Source organism: Saccopteryx leptura, chromosome 1 (genome assembly GCF_036850995.1).
Source record: "Saccopteryx leptura isolate mSacLep1 chromosome 1, mSacLep1_pri_phased_curated, whole genome shotgun sequence".
NCBI classification, from domain to species: Eukaryota; Metazoa; Chordata; class Mammalia; order Chiroptera; family Emballonuridae; genus Saccopteryx; species Saccopteryx leptura.
Window position 1 is genome coordinate 141,161,102 of NC_089503.1, and position 17,346 is coordinate 141,178,447.

General features: G+C 44.4%; 1 protein-coding gene across 4 annotated transcripts in view; it reads left to right on the forward strand.

The window, feature by feature from the left end:
• The first annotated feature begins 1,024 nt into the window (after positions 1–1,024).
• The window catches only part of MAST4 (microtubule associated serine/threonine kinase family member 4), a 610,913-nt gene continuing 594,591 nt past the window's right edge, over positions 1,025–17,346 (forward strand). For all 4 annotated transcript variants that reach the window (XM_066376307.1, XM_066376251.1, XM_066376317.1 and 1 more), the window contains exon 1: positions 1,025–1,655. In XM_066376307.1, the coding sequence (XP_066232404.1) occupies positions 1,299–1,655 (357 nt within the window). In that variant the 5' untranslated portion in view covers positions 1,025–1,298. The remainder of the gene's footprint in view (positions 1,656–17,346) is intronic.

Sequence of the window (17,346 nt, forward strand, 5' to 3'; positions counted from 1 at the left end):
AGAGGGCAGAGGGTGCTGAAGAGATCAGAGAGGTAAAGAAAATGAAGCAGCTGGTCCAGTTTCTTGCTGATTTACAATCCAGGACTAGGAGAAAGTAAACTGAAAATGTGAACTTTTTCCATCATCTGTTTAGCTGATGTGGAGGGGGGGGGGTGATGGGGGCCACAGAGTCCTTTCTCATTCAGCTTTGTCTAGCATTGGCACAGTGTTGGGTGTATTCTTTGTCCTAATTAAATGTAGGAGCATAATTGGGTTATTTTCTTCCCTTTCAAAAGGTACAAGTCTTCAACTTAACTTTTGAGTTTATTAAAAGAAATAAAAACAGAAAACCGTCTTTTTGAAAACTCTCCATGTGTCTAAGCCAAGCAGTCTGCTAAAGACTTAACATTATTTGCTTTAATTCTGCCCATGGCCAGACTAGGCAAGTACTAATGTCTCCATTTTCAGTTGAGGAAACTGAGGCCCAAGTAGCTTAAGAGGAAAATCCTGGGTTGGATCCACTCACACCTCCCACACGCTGGTGGGTGCGTGTGTGCGCGTGACCGTGTGTATGTTCCCTTTTTGCATCAAAGCCCTGATATTTCTGCTTCTGGTCGGTTTCCTCAATTCCACTTTTCTAAACAAAGTCTGGCTCTTCTTCAAGGTCTCACCGCCTCCTCCGCCAGTCCGCGTGGCGTTCCAAGGACTGCCAGCCGCTCCCCCGCTAAGGTCAGAGTCCCAGACTTTGGTTCGGATTCTGGGTTCCAATTCCACCCTCCTAGAGGCCCGTGCTACGGCCAGGTTCTCCAGCCCCAGCGCTCCAGCGAGACCCAGAGACCCAGTGCTCGGGCGGTACCCTGCAGCCGGCACCTCGGCCCCGCCTCCCTACCTGACGCCCGTGCGGCCCAGGGCGCCGCAGCCTCCGCCCACAGCCGCGCCTCCTGCCATTGGCTCCCCGGGCTGCCCGTCTCCTCCGCCGGCCCCCGCTCGGTCCCGTAGGCAGGTTTTGCCGGAGAAGCCGCAGTCCCGGCGGCTCGGGCGCAGCGCGGGCAGACTGTGGAGCGCAGAGCGTGGACCGGAGCTGACATGTCCCCGCGCGCTGGAGCCCCCATCGGCCTGCGGGCCCGGGCGGCTGCTAACTTGGTGGCGGGCTTCAGAGACGGTGCCGCGGCCATGTAGTCGCCGGCGGGGCTCCCCGTAGCCCGGGAGCGACAGCAACAGCGAGCCGGAGCCCAGAAGCCCGCGGCTTTTCCCGGAGGCGCTGAGCGCGCGCCCCGCCCCGGCCGCCCATCGGGTTGCACTTTGGGCCCGAGAGGGAAATGGGGGAGAAAGTTTCGGAAGCGCCGGAGCCGGTGCCCCGCGGCTGCAGCGGCCACGGTGCCCGGACTCCCGCCCCTGCGGCGACTGCCGCGTCCTCGCCGGGCGCTTCTTCAGCCGAGTCCTCTTCGGGCTCCGAAACTCTGTCGGAGGAAGGGGAGCCTGGCGGCTTCTCCAGCCAGCAGCCGCCGCCGCCTCTGCCGCCGGGCGGCGCGCTGGGCACCCGGCCGCCCGCCGCGTGGGCTCCCACACGCGTGGTGCTGGAGCTTGGAGTCTCTGTGCTGCCGCCGTCCCCCGGAGGAGCCGCGCCATCTGCGCCCCGGGGCAGCAGCGCGTCCCAGGAGGAGCAGGACGAGGAGGTGGGCGCCGCCTTCCCCCACCTCGGCCCCTCCGGGTCCCGGCTGCTGGGCAAACCTGTTTCCCACCCCGCACGAGGGTGGTGAGCAGGGCTCACGGGGGCTTGGCAGGGGGAGGGACCCCAGGTACTCTGTCCCGAGCCCGGGTAACGACAGTTAGGAGCCTCCCTGTGAGTTAGTCGCAGTGGCTGTCACCTCCGTGTGTGTATCTACCTGTGCTGCCTGATAACGAGCTTTTAAAACGTCAAAGCAGCCAACTCTTTACTGTCCGCTTCTGTGGGTCTGTAAATGTATGCGATCTGGACGCCTGGCTTGTCCCCACAACTGAAATCTTATTTTCCGAAGTGGGAGTGTCTTCCCACCGGAGAGCTTGGGTCGTCGAGGGGGAGTGGTGACCGGATGGGTGTTAGATGGAGAGGTGGTGTGGTGGTGGGGGTAGGGCGGGAGGAAGTGGAGCTGTCCCCACGGAGTTGCACCGCGGCGTTTCAGTGGCTCCGGTCCCCCGGGACCGCGGGCGGTTTTGGCTGGTCCCCGCAGCGGTGCTTTGGCAGAGGAGGACTCCCAGCTCTCGGGCCGCGGCGCAGACCCGCGCGTCTTGCAGCTCCCATTCGGACCTATTCCAGGGCGCCCAGACGCGCGCCGATCTCCAAACTGAATAGGGCCCACCTTGTTCTGGGGACCGTGCCCATCCTAGTTCGTCCAAAACTTGTGTGTCGCATCCTGAGACATTGAGTACGAGACTTTGGTGTCCTCTGCCTGCTTTCTCTGGCTTTCCCTCCCTGCCTTTGGAGGACAGTTCTGGAAGCACAAGGGTTCTTCATGCCTTTAAGATTGTTTGCTTTGGATGCTTACAGTGGGGAAGTCATCTTGATTAGTCAGGGCCATAAATAAAACATCATCCTAACACAGCCTTCTTGTGAAGTTAATTCCTCAGTGCCAGAGTTGTATTTTCCTTCTCTCCAATGGGATTAACTGTAGTCTTTTTTTCTCCGAAGATGCAAGGTGAGGCCATTGTCCTGACAGTAGCCCTTGGGACTCCAGCCTGGAGGTATAAACTAGATCTAGCAAAAGGTGAAGAGTTAAGTCCTGGCCTGGCAGAGATGGAGCAAACCTTAGCTGGTGGGTGGCCCAGTCTCTGGCAATAACCATAACCCATTCCCTAATTCCTCAGGAGAAGTGCAAGGATCTTGGACAGGTGTCTGGAGACCTACTTTCTAGAACTGTTTGCTTCTGAGTTGTGAGACCTTGAGTGAGTTGTTTCGTTCCCTTGAAGTTTGGTTCAATAATCTGACCAATGAACTTCAAGGTAAAAATCACATACACACTTCCCCATTTTCTGATCAGGAATTTAGTTTGGATCCAAAGTTCTTATTGATTCTAGGGACCTTATGCCAGGAGTTAAGCCAAGTGCCCCGCCCACCACAGAGCTACTTGACCGAACTGGACTGAACCAGGGTTCCTCAGTGGTTGCATCTCTTTTTGAAGATGCCAGGCATGCATTTTTACATTTTTCACATTTGTTCACCCCATGATACCTGCCTCAATATGCAGAGATGAGCACACTTGTCACTGGGCAGCTGGGGGTATGTGTTACTTACTGATTTACTGCTAGATTCTAATTGACTGTTGTCATTTGTAGAGAAGAAGGTAGACTTAGTTGCTGCGTGTTTTCTGTGTAGCTAGGAGGGTTTTCCTTGGTACATGACATGGTCTTGCAGACCCTAGGCAGGGGAAGTCGGGAATTCTCACTTTTGATCTGGACTCTAGCTGATTTATTGCCTGGCCTCAGGGTGACAGTGTTTTACTTTCTCGGAAGTGAATATAATGATAGCTTATTTCACAGGCAATGCAGTGAGGATTGGATGATTGAAACACATTTTGGAAAGTGGAATAACTAAATGACATTGATCAGTATTTGTGAAATCTCACAATTGGATGTAAACTGATACACTGACGCAATTTATTGTGTAACTTAACCTCTATCAGGGGATGCTGGAAATTGTTCAGGAGCGGAAATCTTGATTTGCTTCTAGAATTTTAAAGTGAAAAAACTGTGAGGTTTTCCCCTCCCTCAGGAGTAGAGAAGTGACAGTCCTGGTGAAAGAGATTGAAGCCCAGTGCACGTTTTCTGGTTTGTGCACTGGTGATGTATGATGCACTGGTTCTTAACCTTTTTTGGGGGGGAGGGGAACATTTTGTGGGTCTTTGAAAATCTAATGAAATCTCTTTGTTCTCTGCTTAGAAAACACACAGAAGTATAGATACTATTCCAGAGGGTTTTTTCAGTCAAGGACACCAGAGCACAAACACTTAAATTAGTGGAAAGACCCGAGTTTGATTCCCACCTCTGCCACCTTAACTAGATGCCACCTAACTTGTGGACCATTCAGCTAAGATAAACCCCAGTTTTTTTACCTCTTAAATGGGAATAATTGTTAGAAGTTTTATACACACTATCTAATTTAATCCTAGTACAATATCTAACATAGAGCATTAAGTGCTAAGTAAATATTGCTATTTCAAGTTTATTTGTGGTAAAAAATATTTGTGAAGTGAAACTATAAGCTTGGACTGGCTTATTTTATTTATGCATAGTTAAGTAGAGAACCTGAGGCTGTCTATTCAGTTTATTTCCATCTTATTATCATAAGGTAGGAAACAGTTTTTATTTGTATCAGGTTGTATTATAACAAGGCTCTGCTAGTGTACTGTTGTATAGCAAGGCACTGAGTATAATGCACTAAAAGGCTTAAGTATAACCCATAAAGTGGAAAGAGGTTCATTTAGATTTTAAAATTGTTATGTCTAGCTTGGGAGAATCATTGTTTTTCCAAAGTTATTTTTATAGTAACTTATTGCATGCATTTTTATAAAGCGGCCAAGTTCATGTTTCTAGGGTATCAATGCAGTGCTAATTTTTTTGACAACCTTGTTAAAAGCTGTTTTCAATATATCTAGTAATGTCAGCAGTGTTTGACCTATTTCATATTTACTGTCAGAATATGTGTAAATTTATAAAATCTTGTGAATTTCAGTCATTTCTTTAAACTTTTGGTGCTTAAAAACAGTATATGAAAACCTCAGAGATTTTATGTGGTTAGTTCCAGACCACCACAATAAAGCAATTGAAATAAAGCCAGTGGTAATCCTTTTGCTGGTGGAGGACCTTAACTTCAATTTGTAAAAAAAAAAAAAAAGGCAATATCTGTGAAGTACAGTAAGTGAAGCCAATTAAAAGGTGTGCCTGTACTTAGTTTATACCATGGCAAGAGATTGTAATTTTTACATACTTAATTGTCAAACACATGAGAGTTAGAGATGGTGCATGACTTTCTGTTTAAATAAACTCTATCTGACTTTACCACTGTTCCCGAAGCCTATGGATTTGGGGTCTGTGGGTGTTGAGGGACACGGGCTGCATTCCTGACAGTTATAACAATCTAGATTGGACTACTGGTCCTCTGACAACACTTCTGAGCTTTGCTTTTAGGCACTCTGTCCTGTCCCTTTCCAAAGAATCTTGTGATGACTCTAATAAAGTCGTTGGTGCCATTTGATGTTTATCAGTGAACTTCTAAGGGCAGTGAGTTTGTCTTCGTATGCCTAGCACAGTGCCTCTAATATATTAGTGGGGCCTCAATAAATATATGTTGAATGAATGAAGAAAAAATGTCTTTGAAAATAGTTGTACATTTGATTGGTGACTATGTGTATTTATTTGTTTTTTCCATTGTGATTTTTGGTTAAACTTCTGGATCTCCTATCAAAAACCCTCAATGATCAGAGTAAAAATATTATGAACAGTTTTTCCAGATAACTTTTGAACACAGTCAAATCCCTAGGGATCCACTCAGAACGTCTATGAAGAGACTTGTGTTTTAACCTTGCTTTTCACTGTGTATTCGAACTTGAAACTTCCAGGGATTCTTAAAATAGCAGGAAAAACGGCTTAGTAGTTAAAAGGATTTTCAAGTCAATATAAAGCATCTCTTTTATCTCTGCTACACTAAAGAATTTCCTTTATTGGAGTAAGTCAGGGCACAGTTTCCCTTATTAACAGTAGGCACAATTATGGGATGTCTTGTAACCATTCATTAAAAAGAGTTTGAGAACTGCTTTTAGTATCATTTTGGATGTGTGTGTGGTTCCTCACATGATAATGATGTAATAAGTGAGTTTCTAGTGTTCATTGGTTAAGAGATATAATAAATAGCAAAAAGCAACCATGAATTTAGTAAAGCTTTTCACTGAATTTGTTTTAAGCACAGCAACTACATACTTTTAAAAAAATGTCATGTGTAAATCTTAGCATATATGTATGTTATTCAGTCTGCTTTTGACTCACTACTTCAGTAAGAACCGCGAGTTAGGAAACTCAGCCGGTCAGCCCATCTGTATTGAGTCCTGGGTATTGAGGACACGAAAGTAGGCAAGACAGGTGGTTTTGACCTCACGAAGCTTCCAGAATAGTGGAAGTGATAGTCACTAAGCACATGGTTATTAATTAACTGGTTTCAAGGGTCCTAAATGGTATCTGGGGAGCAGGCTCATTTAGTGTGGGAGAAACCACCTCTTTGGGGAAGTTGATGTTTGAGCTGAGACCTAAAGGACCAGCAGGTGTTAGTTGAGAGAAGAGGAGAGAGAGAGGACTGATGCAGACAGCAGGAGAGAGGATGGTGGGTCTGGAGGAATCTGTTTGGCATAGAGGAGAAGACAGCATGGCATCAGTTGATACTTGGAAGAGGAACAGCAACTGAGTCATAAGAAGCCTTTTTGGACTTTATTCTAAGGGCATGGGCAGCCACTGAAGGATTGGGAGCAAGGCAGTGCCATGATCGGATTGGTATTTCGAGAAGGCCAGGCGGCATGAAGCCTGCCTGCTGGGAACTGCCGGTGCAGGCTGTTTAAAGGTTCCAGGGTTGGAACAGATACTGAGAAGACAGTGTCAGGCTAGACAGTGTGCAGAGGGGACGGGGCTCTTTCCTGGTAGTTCAAGCACTCCAGGTAAATGCACATGAAATATAATAGGAAAAGATTTTAGGTCTATTCAAAAGAATATCCTAGTGTGAATATTAATTCTACTTTTTCATTGTGATATTGCCTTAAGCCTTTGTATTTTCTTGAAGAAAAAAGTTTATTAACATGAGTGAACTTGAGAAGAGACCTTGCAACTCTTTATTTTCATAGTAAATTACAGGGAAACATTGATCTTAGGTGACTACAAGGGGATATTGCTCTGAGATTGTGTGAGGTTTTCTGGTTGCAAAAAGTGTGGTGTTTGTGAGCTAGCACACATTACCAGAGACTAGCTTGTTGGCTTGGATTTTTCTAGAGAAGGAAGGGTCAGCATCAAAGAACTAAGGCTTTTGCCCTTACCACCTCTGGCCTGAGGTATTCTAGGAAGTGTCAAATATTTATATTTGCCAGTGTTTTGGAGCCAGCGACAAAGGCTGTCTGTCCTCTCAGACTTAGCAGATACTGTCTGTGAGCCCAGATGTGTTTTAGTTTGTCCCCATCAGGGGACAGAGGACAAATAGTGGGAAGATCCTGCTAGAAGATTTCTCACAATGAGAAGGGTCCATCACTAGGTGACCTGGCATTAGAGAGAAGCGAGTGGGGTGTGTGTACACATGCACATGTATGTCTTAGAAGAGATGATTATACTTTTTAGATGGAAGACACCCCATGCCATTTTTATTATGTCTGGAAGGGGCTTGTGCTCCCCCCCCCCCCCTTCGTCCCTTCAGAACTAGCAGCCAGCATTTCCCTGCTCTGGGATCAGGGTCTGTAGTGCTGAAGGGTACGTGCTAATGACCTTGGTGCAGCCACGTATAGGTCCTGGGAATTGGAAAGGTTATTAATAACTGAGACTGTTCCCACAGTTGTAAAATGGGCATGCCGATATGTATTATAGGGGGGTTGTTATGAGAATTAATGGAACTTGCTATTATTACTGAGGTGGAAATGCTGGCTGATGCAGACCATCAGTGCCGTAGCCAGGACTAGCAGAGCCGAGAGGTCCTTTCCCTGATGCATTATGCCACCAGCTTGTTTTGTGGGCAGTCATGGCAGGCCCTTTTCTTTGTGAGTAGGTAGACATGTAACTATTACTTTTAGTTTCATGGACAGAGCATTCTTATGTTGTACTAACAGCAAAGTTTTATGGTGTATGGTTCATTAAGCTTTCTAGTAAGACATTATCTCTCTTTTGCTCATGGCACCTGCTCTTAGTGATCATTTATTAAGTGATATCCTGAAAGACTCTATGAACATGTAAATTATACTAGCTACGCCCTGGGAATTAGTCAGAGGGCAGCACATCAGCCATGTGGTGAGGTTGGTGAGATGACCATGTGCTTCACTTATGCCTCCTGGGTAATGATTTGGGGACTGAGAGGGGCGTAACAAGGAAATTCAGTGATTTTTCTGGAAGCCAACTTTGAGCCATATAAACATTGCAGTGGGTTGTGGGTTGGTGGTGGTAGATCAGGGTGAGGTAGGTGGTCCAGGGGCCACCCTCACTTTGCAGAGGGGAAATCTATTAGAAATGCAATAGATCATAAAATTGTAAGAGCTCATGTTTGTAAATTGCTCCATAAAACTCCTGTTTTGTCCCTTTGGGACAGTGTAAACAATTCACATTTTAAGGCAAAAATGCAGATCACCCAGGAGCACTTTTGATACAACGCAGACGCTGGCACCGTGCCTGCACTGTGTTTCCCTTTTACCAGCCCGGTGCTCCGCCTCACGCACCTGTTCGGGTTGACATTTACACAGCTTTGCATTGTTTAGATCAAATATTCTTGTCCTCTTTTATGTCTCTGCTATTTTGTCTGGTTTCTTATCTGGCAGTGTTATCGTGGGGTAAAGTGGAATACAAAATACAACGTAGCACAAATATCTTTCTCCAGCAGCTTCTGTGCTCCTGTTTTTCCCTCTTTTTCGCTCTTCTCTCTTAGCATTCTCTCATCCGGTTCAGAATTCCTGGGAAGGGCTGGACAGTAGTCACCTGTGCTTCCAGGGTGGGAGAGAAAACCCTTCCCTCCATGTGAACTGTTGGTTCAGGACCGCGGTCAGCGGTGCACATGCCGAAGTCACTGGTGTGAAGTTTCTGGTGGCTCTGTCAACTTCTCTTAAGGAAAAGCTTCACTGCTTATTTAATGATTTGAATTCATAACCAGACACATGGGTCTGTGAGACAGCTTATAAATCTATACCCTAGGCCTGTACTCCTTTGCCAGCCCATCAATTCCCCTCTTGGACACAGTCGATATAATTTTGATTATGGTGCTTATTTCCAGTGAACCTTTCGGCCCAAGTGCTTTGTGCTGCTGTGGGGGTAAGGAGGAGGGGGGAAGGTGGGGAGGAGGCTGGCAATACTGCCATATTGGCTTTTGTAACAAATTTAATAGGCCGTAATGTAGAAAATGAAATTTTAATGTTAATGTACTTAATTGTGTAATTTTGCAATGTTTTTAGTGGATGGCAGGCTCACAGGTGTTTTGGTCTTTGCTTTTAGAACTTGGTCAGCTGCTTTTTTTCATAAGCTGAGAAGTTAGGTATGTAGTTCAGTCCTGGCTGATAATTTTGTGCGTTTCTATATTTGCTTAAAAAAACACACCGTTTTTTTTTGTTTTGTTTTGTTTTGGCTTCTGGTGTTCACGTTTGTCTTTTCAGGCACTTCTCCATGTGGGGATGCCCACACTGTCAGTAGTGCAGGAAGGGCCCAGTGCCTCATCAGCGGTAAGGAAATAAAGTAGAATTGGATTAGAATTGGTGGTTAAAATCTTACATCACTGTATACTGTCATTGAGTATATTCACTGAAATTACAAATTGAAAATTGCTTCTCGGCGAACACAACCAGCTAAACTACATTAAGGTATTGCAATAGAAGGCAGTTTGGTGAAATCCATTTTGTGTAAAAAGACTAAATGATAACTTTCAAAAATAGGTTCTTTATGAATAAATTGGTTCCATAGGAATATGTCCAGCTCCTGTACACACACACTCCTAAAACTTGTTGTGTCACTCTCGGTGTTTGTGGTGTCACTCTCAGTGGTAGCTGAGTGGTAGATTGAAATCACCGGTGGCTCAGCGGAAGCCATCACCCCAGGTTTCTTGTTTTAAAGGGGCGGCTTTGAGCATTCTCACTGAGAGACAGCCAAGGAGAGGAGGGGAGAATTGCTCCAGGGTAAAGGGTATAAAGGGCAGGCCCGAATGCTTGTTGGGAGAGAAGGGGCCACTGAAGAGTTCTAAAGGATGAGAACTTCAGACTCATCTCAGATGAGCAGCATACATACCAGGAAGACCCAAGACAATGCCGACCTTCCTATTCTTGTGGCTTTTATCGCAATCGTAAGTAGAAGTGGTGCGTCATCCGTGCGGCTTTTGCTTAAGGACTGAGCGAGTGTGTGTGAGCAGGAGTGCGACGGAGAACGGAGGGAAAGGACTCGCCCAGTAAGAAAGCTGATCTCTTTGCCTTCGGTTCTGCTGCTTTAAGTGATCTATTGCTTGAAATTTTACTTCTGTGAACTTTCTTCAATGTGCCACCTTATTTCCTTGGAATTTCTTGGGTCTTTTGTGCTACAGGCATTAGGTTACCTGAATAAGCTACCTCAGTCCATTGTTTGGGAAAAAAGCCTCTCAGACCTTTTAGGAATAACTGTAATCGTGGAGATGGGTGGGTCCTCGCCGTAGCGCACAAGCTCTCCTAGGAGGGTGAGATAAAGTGGAAATTACCACTTCGAACTCTCAGTTTTCTTTATAAAAATGTCAATATCCCTTTGTTTTCAAGAGTGCTGCTTTTGAAATTAAAACATTTCTACCTGGAGAAAGCTGAGGGCGACAGTTTTAAAATGTTAGAATGAGATGGATGGAGAAGAGTTATGCCAGCAGAGTGGCAACATGACACTTTTGTAACCTGCTAAAATCATACTGTTTTAAATTCCTTTAACATTATTTCTGAGTCATCTCTTTCTGCGTCTGAGGTTACCTGTCATATTCCTTGTTCTAATTCGTTGCTGTTTCTTTTCACCTCTTCACATCTATAGCTTGGTCGTCAGAATTTTAAAAGAAACACGAGAAACCACTTTAGTGGGAAGATTGTAGTAAAGCCTTTGTCAAACGTTTGGGGGAAAGGCCTTTTGGTTACTGAATTTTACGATTTGCCAAAAATTAATTTGAAAGCTTTTTTTGTTCTCACTTTGTTGCTCCCCCTGTTTTCCTTAGGAGTGTCGTGGCTTGGTTTTCCTGCCTTATTATTCTGTGCTGAACAGGCTAAATTTTTTTTTTTAATGATTGGACATCTTGTAGTGCTTTAGGGCTCTCCCTTTGCACATCAATCATTTTTGAAGACTATTGAAGACATAAAAGTGTGTAAGAAGAGATAGAAAGTATGAAATTGTGTGTGCTATTAACAAAAGTAGATAATCTTGATTTCTTTTTTTTAACGTTAACAATGGAAGGTGGCAGGTGTTGCTGCTGCTTTACTTTATCTTTGTTTCTGGGATATGCCAGATCTGTATCGTTAATTTTGTATGATGCTTAACAGTGTGCACAGCCTTTTCTGATCTTATTTCAACTGTTCTCTCATTCTCATTTGTACACATTTCTTTTTGTAGTAGTTAATAGTTAACCCCCCCCCCCCACACACACACACAACTATATAGATTATGGGCTCTTTAAAGTGGGAACAATGTCATATCCACTCAAATCTCTGTGGCAGGGAGGGTGGATGGTTTATAGAGGCTAATAACACATTGCATAAAAGGCAGGTGAGGCATATATCAATAGTGTGTCAGGACAGCATTTTGAGTGTTTTAAAGGTATTTGCTCATTTAATTACCATGCTGTAGCTGAATCATCTTCTCACCCTCATTATACAAATGAGGAGGAGAATTGTGGGAAGAGACTAGGAGAGAGGCGGGTCTGTGGAGACCGAGGAGCAGAGCGCATTCCCCAAGTCCCAGCCTCTTGGTTCTCTGTCTCCCACAGCCTCGCACAGATTTGGCATACAGTGAATGATGGTTGAATGACTGATCATTGAATGACTGAAACAGCATTTAGCAGATAGGTCCCTGTGCATTTGGCATTTAAGAGTTTAGATTAAGCCTGATCAGGCGGTGGCGCAGTGGATAGAGTGTCGGACTGGGATGCGGAGGACCCAGGTTCGAGATCCTGAGGTCGCCAGCTTGAGTGCAGGCTCATCTGGTTTGAGAAAAAGCTCACCAGCTTGGACCCAAGGTCGCTGGCTTGAGCAAGGGGTTACTCAGTCTGCTGAAGGCCCACGGTCAAGGCACATATGAGAAAGCAATCAATGAACAAGTAAGGTCTCGCAACAAAAAACTGATGATTGATGCTTCTCATCTCTCTTTGTTCCTGTCTGTCTGTCCCTGTCTGTCCCCCTCTCTGACTCTCTCTCTGTCCCTGTAAAAAAAAAAAAAAATAAGAGTTTAGATTAACTGTCTGTAGTACTTTTGTTAAGGTCTGGGCTAAGATTTAACAGGGCTCTGATCCTGGTTTTAGGTTGTCAGTTTAATGAGTTGAGTGGGTATGTGCAAATGAAAGGCTTTGACTATAAATCAATCCTTATTTTCCGGTTGACTTTGGCAAACCTTTGTTTAGATAACTTTTGGTTATTCATTACAGTCATGCTTGTAGCAGTAAGCCATTTTTGGCTATATGTTTAAAGGAATTAATTTCTGTTTCTGATGATATATATTGACAGCTAACCTTAAAATACTAACAATACACAGTGCTCAGGATAAAACCATCAGTGGAAGGGGGTTGCAGGATTTCTGGCAGTTTTATCAGGAGTGTTGGTGTGGGAGTTGGGAGGTCTGAACTTTGCCTTGGCTCCTGGCTAGGCAGATTATTAGCTTCCACCATCTTACGGGTGATGCAATAAGAGGTCTTTCAGCTTCAGTTCCAGTTTGATTCTCTCTTATTACAGAAACATTAATTTAAAATTTTAAAGCCATCATGGGCATGTAGTTTTTTATAGAACTGTTCAATCACATTTTTCTTTTGACAAACTTGATAGTTGTATTTTCTGATTTGTGAATAGAAACATATTTTTGAAAGGAATTCTCACAAGGACACTTAACTCATGGAGTCTTCCTTTCAGCTGATGCTGACTTAAACATGCAGAAGAAATATAGTTTACTTATATGTTCAATTTTTATTCATCTTTTAAAATTATTTGGTATGTTTCTGTCAGTCATCAGAATAAATGTTGAGGGTACCTGCTGGTCCCTCCCAGGGAACTTAATATTGGATAACAAGACCAGTTTTGCATTTCTTTGGATGTTGTATCATACTGTTGAATGCACCAGAAATTACTATTCTAGGAAATAAAAAAGGCTGGTGTTTGGTGCTAGCTCCTGGAGGACTCTGAATGCAGAACTGGGTCTTTCTCCTTTAGAACCACCTGCAAATCCTCAGCTCTCTGGGAAAATCTGCTTTCTCACAATAGGCTCTAAACAGAAACATTTGGATTTGTGATTTTCTTGCTGCCTGGAATTACTCACCATGGGCCACATGTCACAGAACAAGTCTGTCATTCCCGTGTGCTAGACCAACAGCTTCTGATGTTTTAAAAATCATTCTTATATTTAAAAGATTTGTATGGTCTCTACTGCCCTGGGCAGCAGGGCCCTCCTATGTACTGTTCTGGATCCTAGCTGCTCAGACCTGGAAGTGGATTAAAGTTTGTTTGCAAAGTTAAATCCACGTTAGTCTTACAGAGAACATTTTGATGATTGCCAGATGGTTGGGGGCTGGGTAGAGAAGGTAAAAGAGATTAAGATGTACAAATTACCAGTTATAAAAACAGTCACAGGGATATGAAATACAGCATAGGGGCTATAGTCAATAATATCATAATAAATGTGTAAAATGTGAGATGGGTAATTCTAATAACTGTGGTGTCAGATGGGTCTAGACTTATTGAGGTGGTCAATTTATATGTTATATAAGTGTCTGATCACTACGATGTACACCTGAAACTAATATAATGTTTGTCAGCTGTAATTGAAAAATAAATACATTAAAAAATAAGAATCTAACAGAAGTTGCTTTTTACCAGTCTACTGATTTTTTTATTATTTATTATTATCATTTTACCAGAGGCTGGCAGCTCCAGTTAAGCTGTTAGCCTGAGCTATCAGAGTTGTTTTATAAGTTCGTTTGAAATGTAGTTGTTTGGGACTTGGAACATGAAGTCTCATAGATATACTTTTAAATAGTGATTCAGCTTCCAGATCAGCCTACAAAAGACTAATTAACCTAACCCCCAGAATGGGAGATCAGGTCCTAGAAATGGGGTAATCTTGCTCGCTGTGGTAAAGAAAGGAGCGTTTTGGACCTGGAAGGTCAAAGGCTGCTTTGCAGTCTGTTTTCGGTTCCGCAGAGAGGTGATGTTTACCTTGGCCAGAGTGCGTACCAGAGCCTGGGCATCTGACTTGGTCAGCATCTCCTGCCAGCTGCGTCGTGCTGCTTCTTACTTTCTGTTTCAAGTTGAGGTGAATTTTGGGGTGCTAAGGGCAAGTCTTCCTTTTCTGAATTGTTGGGAGCAATATAGCAGCTTCTGGAGGTGGATGACTGCAGCATTAGGATATTGGCTGGTAATTCACAACATTTGCACACCTGGATGAGCAGGAACCTGGCCTCCCAGGTGTTCCGAGTTAGGGAACAGGTGAGTGGGAGGAGAGGGAACCCATGTATTCGAGCTCCATGCCAGCCACATGGTGGCTCTGGGAATCCTCCTGGAGATGTGGCCGTGCCCTTCATTGTCTGTAGGGCACCTTCATGGGTGCCCAAGACTCTTTCACTTATAGGGACAAATCATTTTAACCCAAAGCGATGTCTCCTGCCACTTTGCTGTTCAGTTCTAAGTCTGAAGATCTTTTTATTGTATAGCCTGGTGACTATAGTTAATACTGTATCATATATTTGAAAATTGCTGGGAGAGATTTTAAAGGTTCTCATCACATGAAAAAAAATTGTAAGCAGGTATGGTGATGGATGTTAACTAGACTTACTGTGTTGATCATTTCACACCATATATGAATAGCAGATCATGTTGTACACCTGAAACTGATGTAAAGTTATGTCAATTATACCTCAAAAAAAAGAAAAGTAGACAGTAGTTACCTTAGAAAACCCATCAGAATGCCTTAAATTAACCAAGTACTATTAATGGAAATATGAAACCTAGGGACCATGTGTCCAAAGCATTGTTTCTTATGTGTGTAATAAATTTTTTTGTAGAACAAATGATGTTCTAAGGTGCATGGTCTTGTCTCACCCTCACCAGCACACAATGAATTTTCCCGTGCCTTTTCTTTCAGTTTGATTCAAGATTGGCAGCTCCTGTAGATGAGGCTGTAAGTAATTGCCACAAGTCCTCTTTCCATCCGGGGCCTATGCTTACACGTGTGTTTTTAGGGACCTTTCTCTTCTGAACCCGAATGCACAGTTTGAGGAGGATGTTTTCATTCATTATGCGGGGAGCTGCTTGTTTCCTCTCCCCTCCTCTCAGGTGATGGTTTAAGGCTGTGTGGGATCAGTGCAATTTGTTCTTTTAAAGAGATGGCGAAGGCCCTGCCTGTCAAGACTGTTTCCAGCATTTCCAGCAGTGAGGCAGAGGCCATCAGGGCTCCATGCAGTGGTCCCTGAGAAATTGTCTGTGGTAATTAAAAGGAAAGCAAAACAGAGTTTGTAATGATAAATACTGGGTTACCAGGTGACCCCCATAGTGGTAGGTGGGAGCCCTGCTGAGAAGCATCAGGGTGCTCACTTTGTACTCCAGAGAAACCTGTAATCAGATGGGCGCTTTCTTGAATTGTTCAGCGACCGACCGTTACCTGCAGTTTTGAGAAATTTGTTTTGACACTTAAGGACATCTAAGGATGTAAATTTAATTACCGCTGCTGCCTTCTCTGTGGGCTTGGATGAAAGTGGCAGGTGCTAGAACAGAACTGCCATTAAAATGTCTTTTTTTTTTAAAAAAAAGTTAAGTTTCATGAGTGTTCAAAATTTTGTTTCTAAATTTGCAATATGGATTGATGATTTTAAAACATTGCCTTAAGGTCTGGAGCACTCAGAGTAATTTGACTTTTGAGAGAGTAGCTTGCAGTGTATGGTGGAAGAGCTGCTTACTTATGATATTGTAAGAAACTAGGGCTTTCTCACAGTGGGACTGTGCGTGGGGCTTATTCTAACCCATGTATCTATCAGTACTGATTCAGGATGGGTGGTGAGTGAGGGAGCCAAGTCGCCTTCTTAGGTTTCTGGCTTGCAGTGCCTGTCTTTCTTCCCTGCCTGCTGGCCTGCACTTTTGAAGGCAGAAAGGGGGAAATATTAGAGTACCGAAGGGGTGGACATAGGATACTGGGTAATAAGGTGTTACCTTAGCACACTGTTTCAGTAACAGGTGCTGGTGAAGAGGTCCTGGTGGGAGGTCCGGGGCAGGAGCCCTCCGTGGTCCTGCTAACCCTTCTTGCTGTGGGGCAGAGCGGATGCAGAATTCCTGTTTGCAAAGCTCTGTAGGCATTGGAGGCTGGGAGACGGGGAGATGCAAAGGATATAAAAGATCTGGTCAGTGCTTAAAGCAACACACAGTCGGGAGAGGAGCCCGTGGACGCAGAGTGAATTGACATGCATGTGCACAGTGCTCTGTCCACAAGTGCAAATGCGGTTCAGACTGGAGGTGAGGATAGGGAGGGAGCCAAGGACGGAATCACCCACCTGGTGGATTCATCTGGATGCTGATTTTCCTGGTGCCTTGAAGATGTAAGTGTTGGACGGGAGAACAGGAGGTTGTACTGGGGTTAAATGATTTACCCTCTCGGAATATTCTACTTTTCTCTTTAAAAGGAATAATAGTTAGAAGGAAGAGTAATCGGCAGGTTGTTTTTGTACATGCATATGATTAACTCTCGGTGCCTGTGGAATTTAAAATGACTGGTACAAAATATACTACCATTTTATTTATGGTTTGGTATTTTCTAATCAAGGGTATTTTTTAAAGATGTCTATTTCCCCAGATAATGAAGCACTGTTTATAACTAATACCTTTTTTCATCACTGTCTTAAGAAACTTTTTGGTTTTGTTTGTGGGGGCAGAATTTAGGGAGAAAGTACATTTGGTAAGAATTTAGCAGGAAAGCTGTTTGGGATAGAGTATCTTGAGGCTAGTCCTTTCTTCTCCTTCTTTCAATGTCTTTTGGTTACTCTGTACTTGAAATTTACCAAGTTTACAGCAATGATGTTTTTGGCTCAGCTGGAATTTAAAACATTCTCTCCATATTTTTTTTCCCCTTCCTCCTCAAAGTGCACTTGAAAAACATCTCAGAGAAGCTCTCACGCTCCGGGTCTCTGGCAGGAGTCACGGCCTCTGTGGGAGAAGGGCTGAGGACTTACCCGTGCTGGGGCAGCCCACCCTGGGAGCCCTCCGAGGCAAGGGGACTTGCTTCACATTCTCTGCATTCACAGGCAACAGGAACTGGTTTTACGAGGCAGATCCGGTGATTTTATACTGTAGTTTCTTAAGGCTCCTGACCTGTTGGAATAGCCAGTTCCCGTTGTTTGCAGGTGGGGAGGGAAGTGAGCCAACTGACGATAAAACCTACTCTCTAAAAATTCTTGGGATATTATCTGTGCCCTACAGGATTCTGCAAGCATGGGGGAAA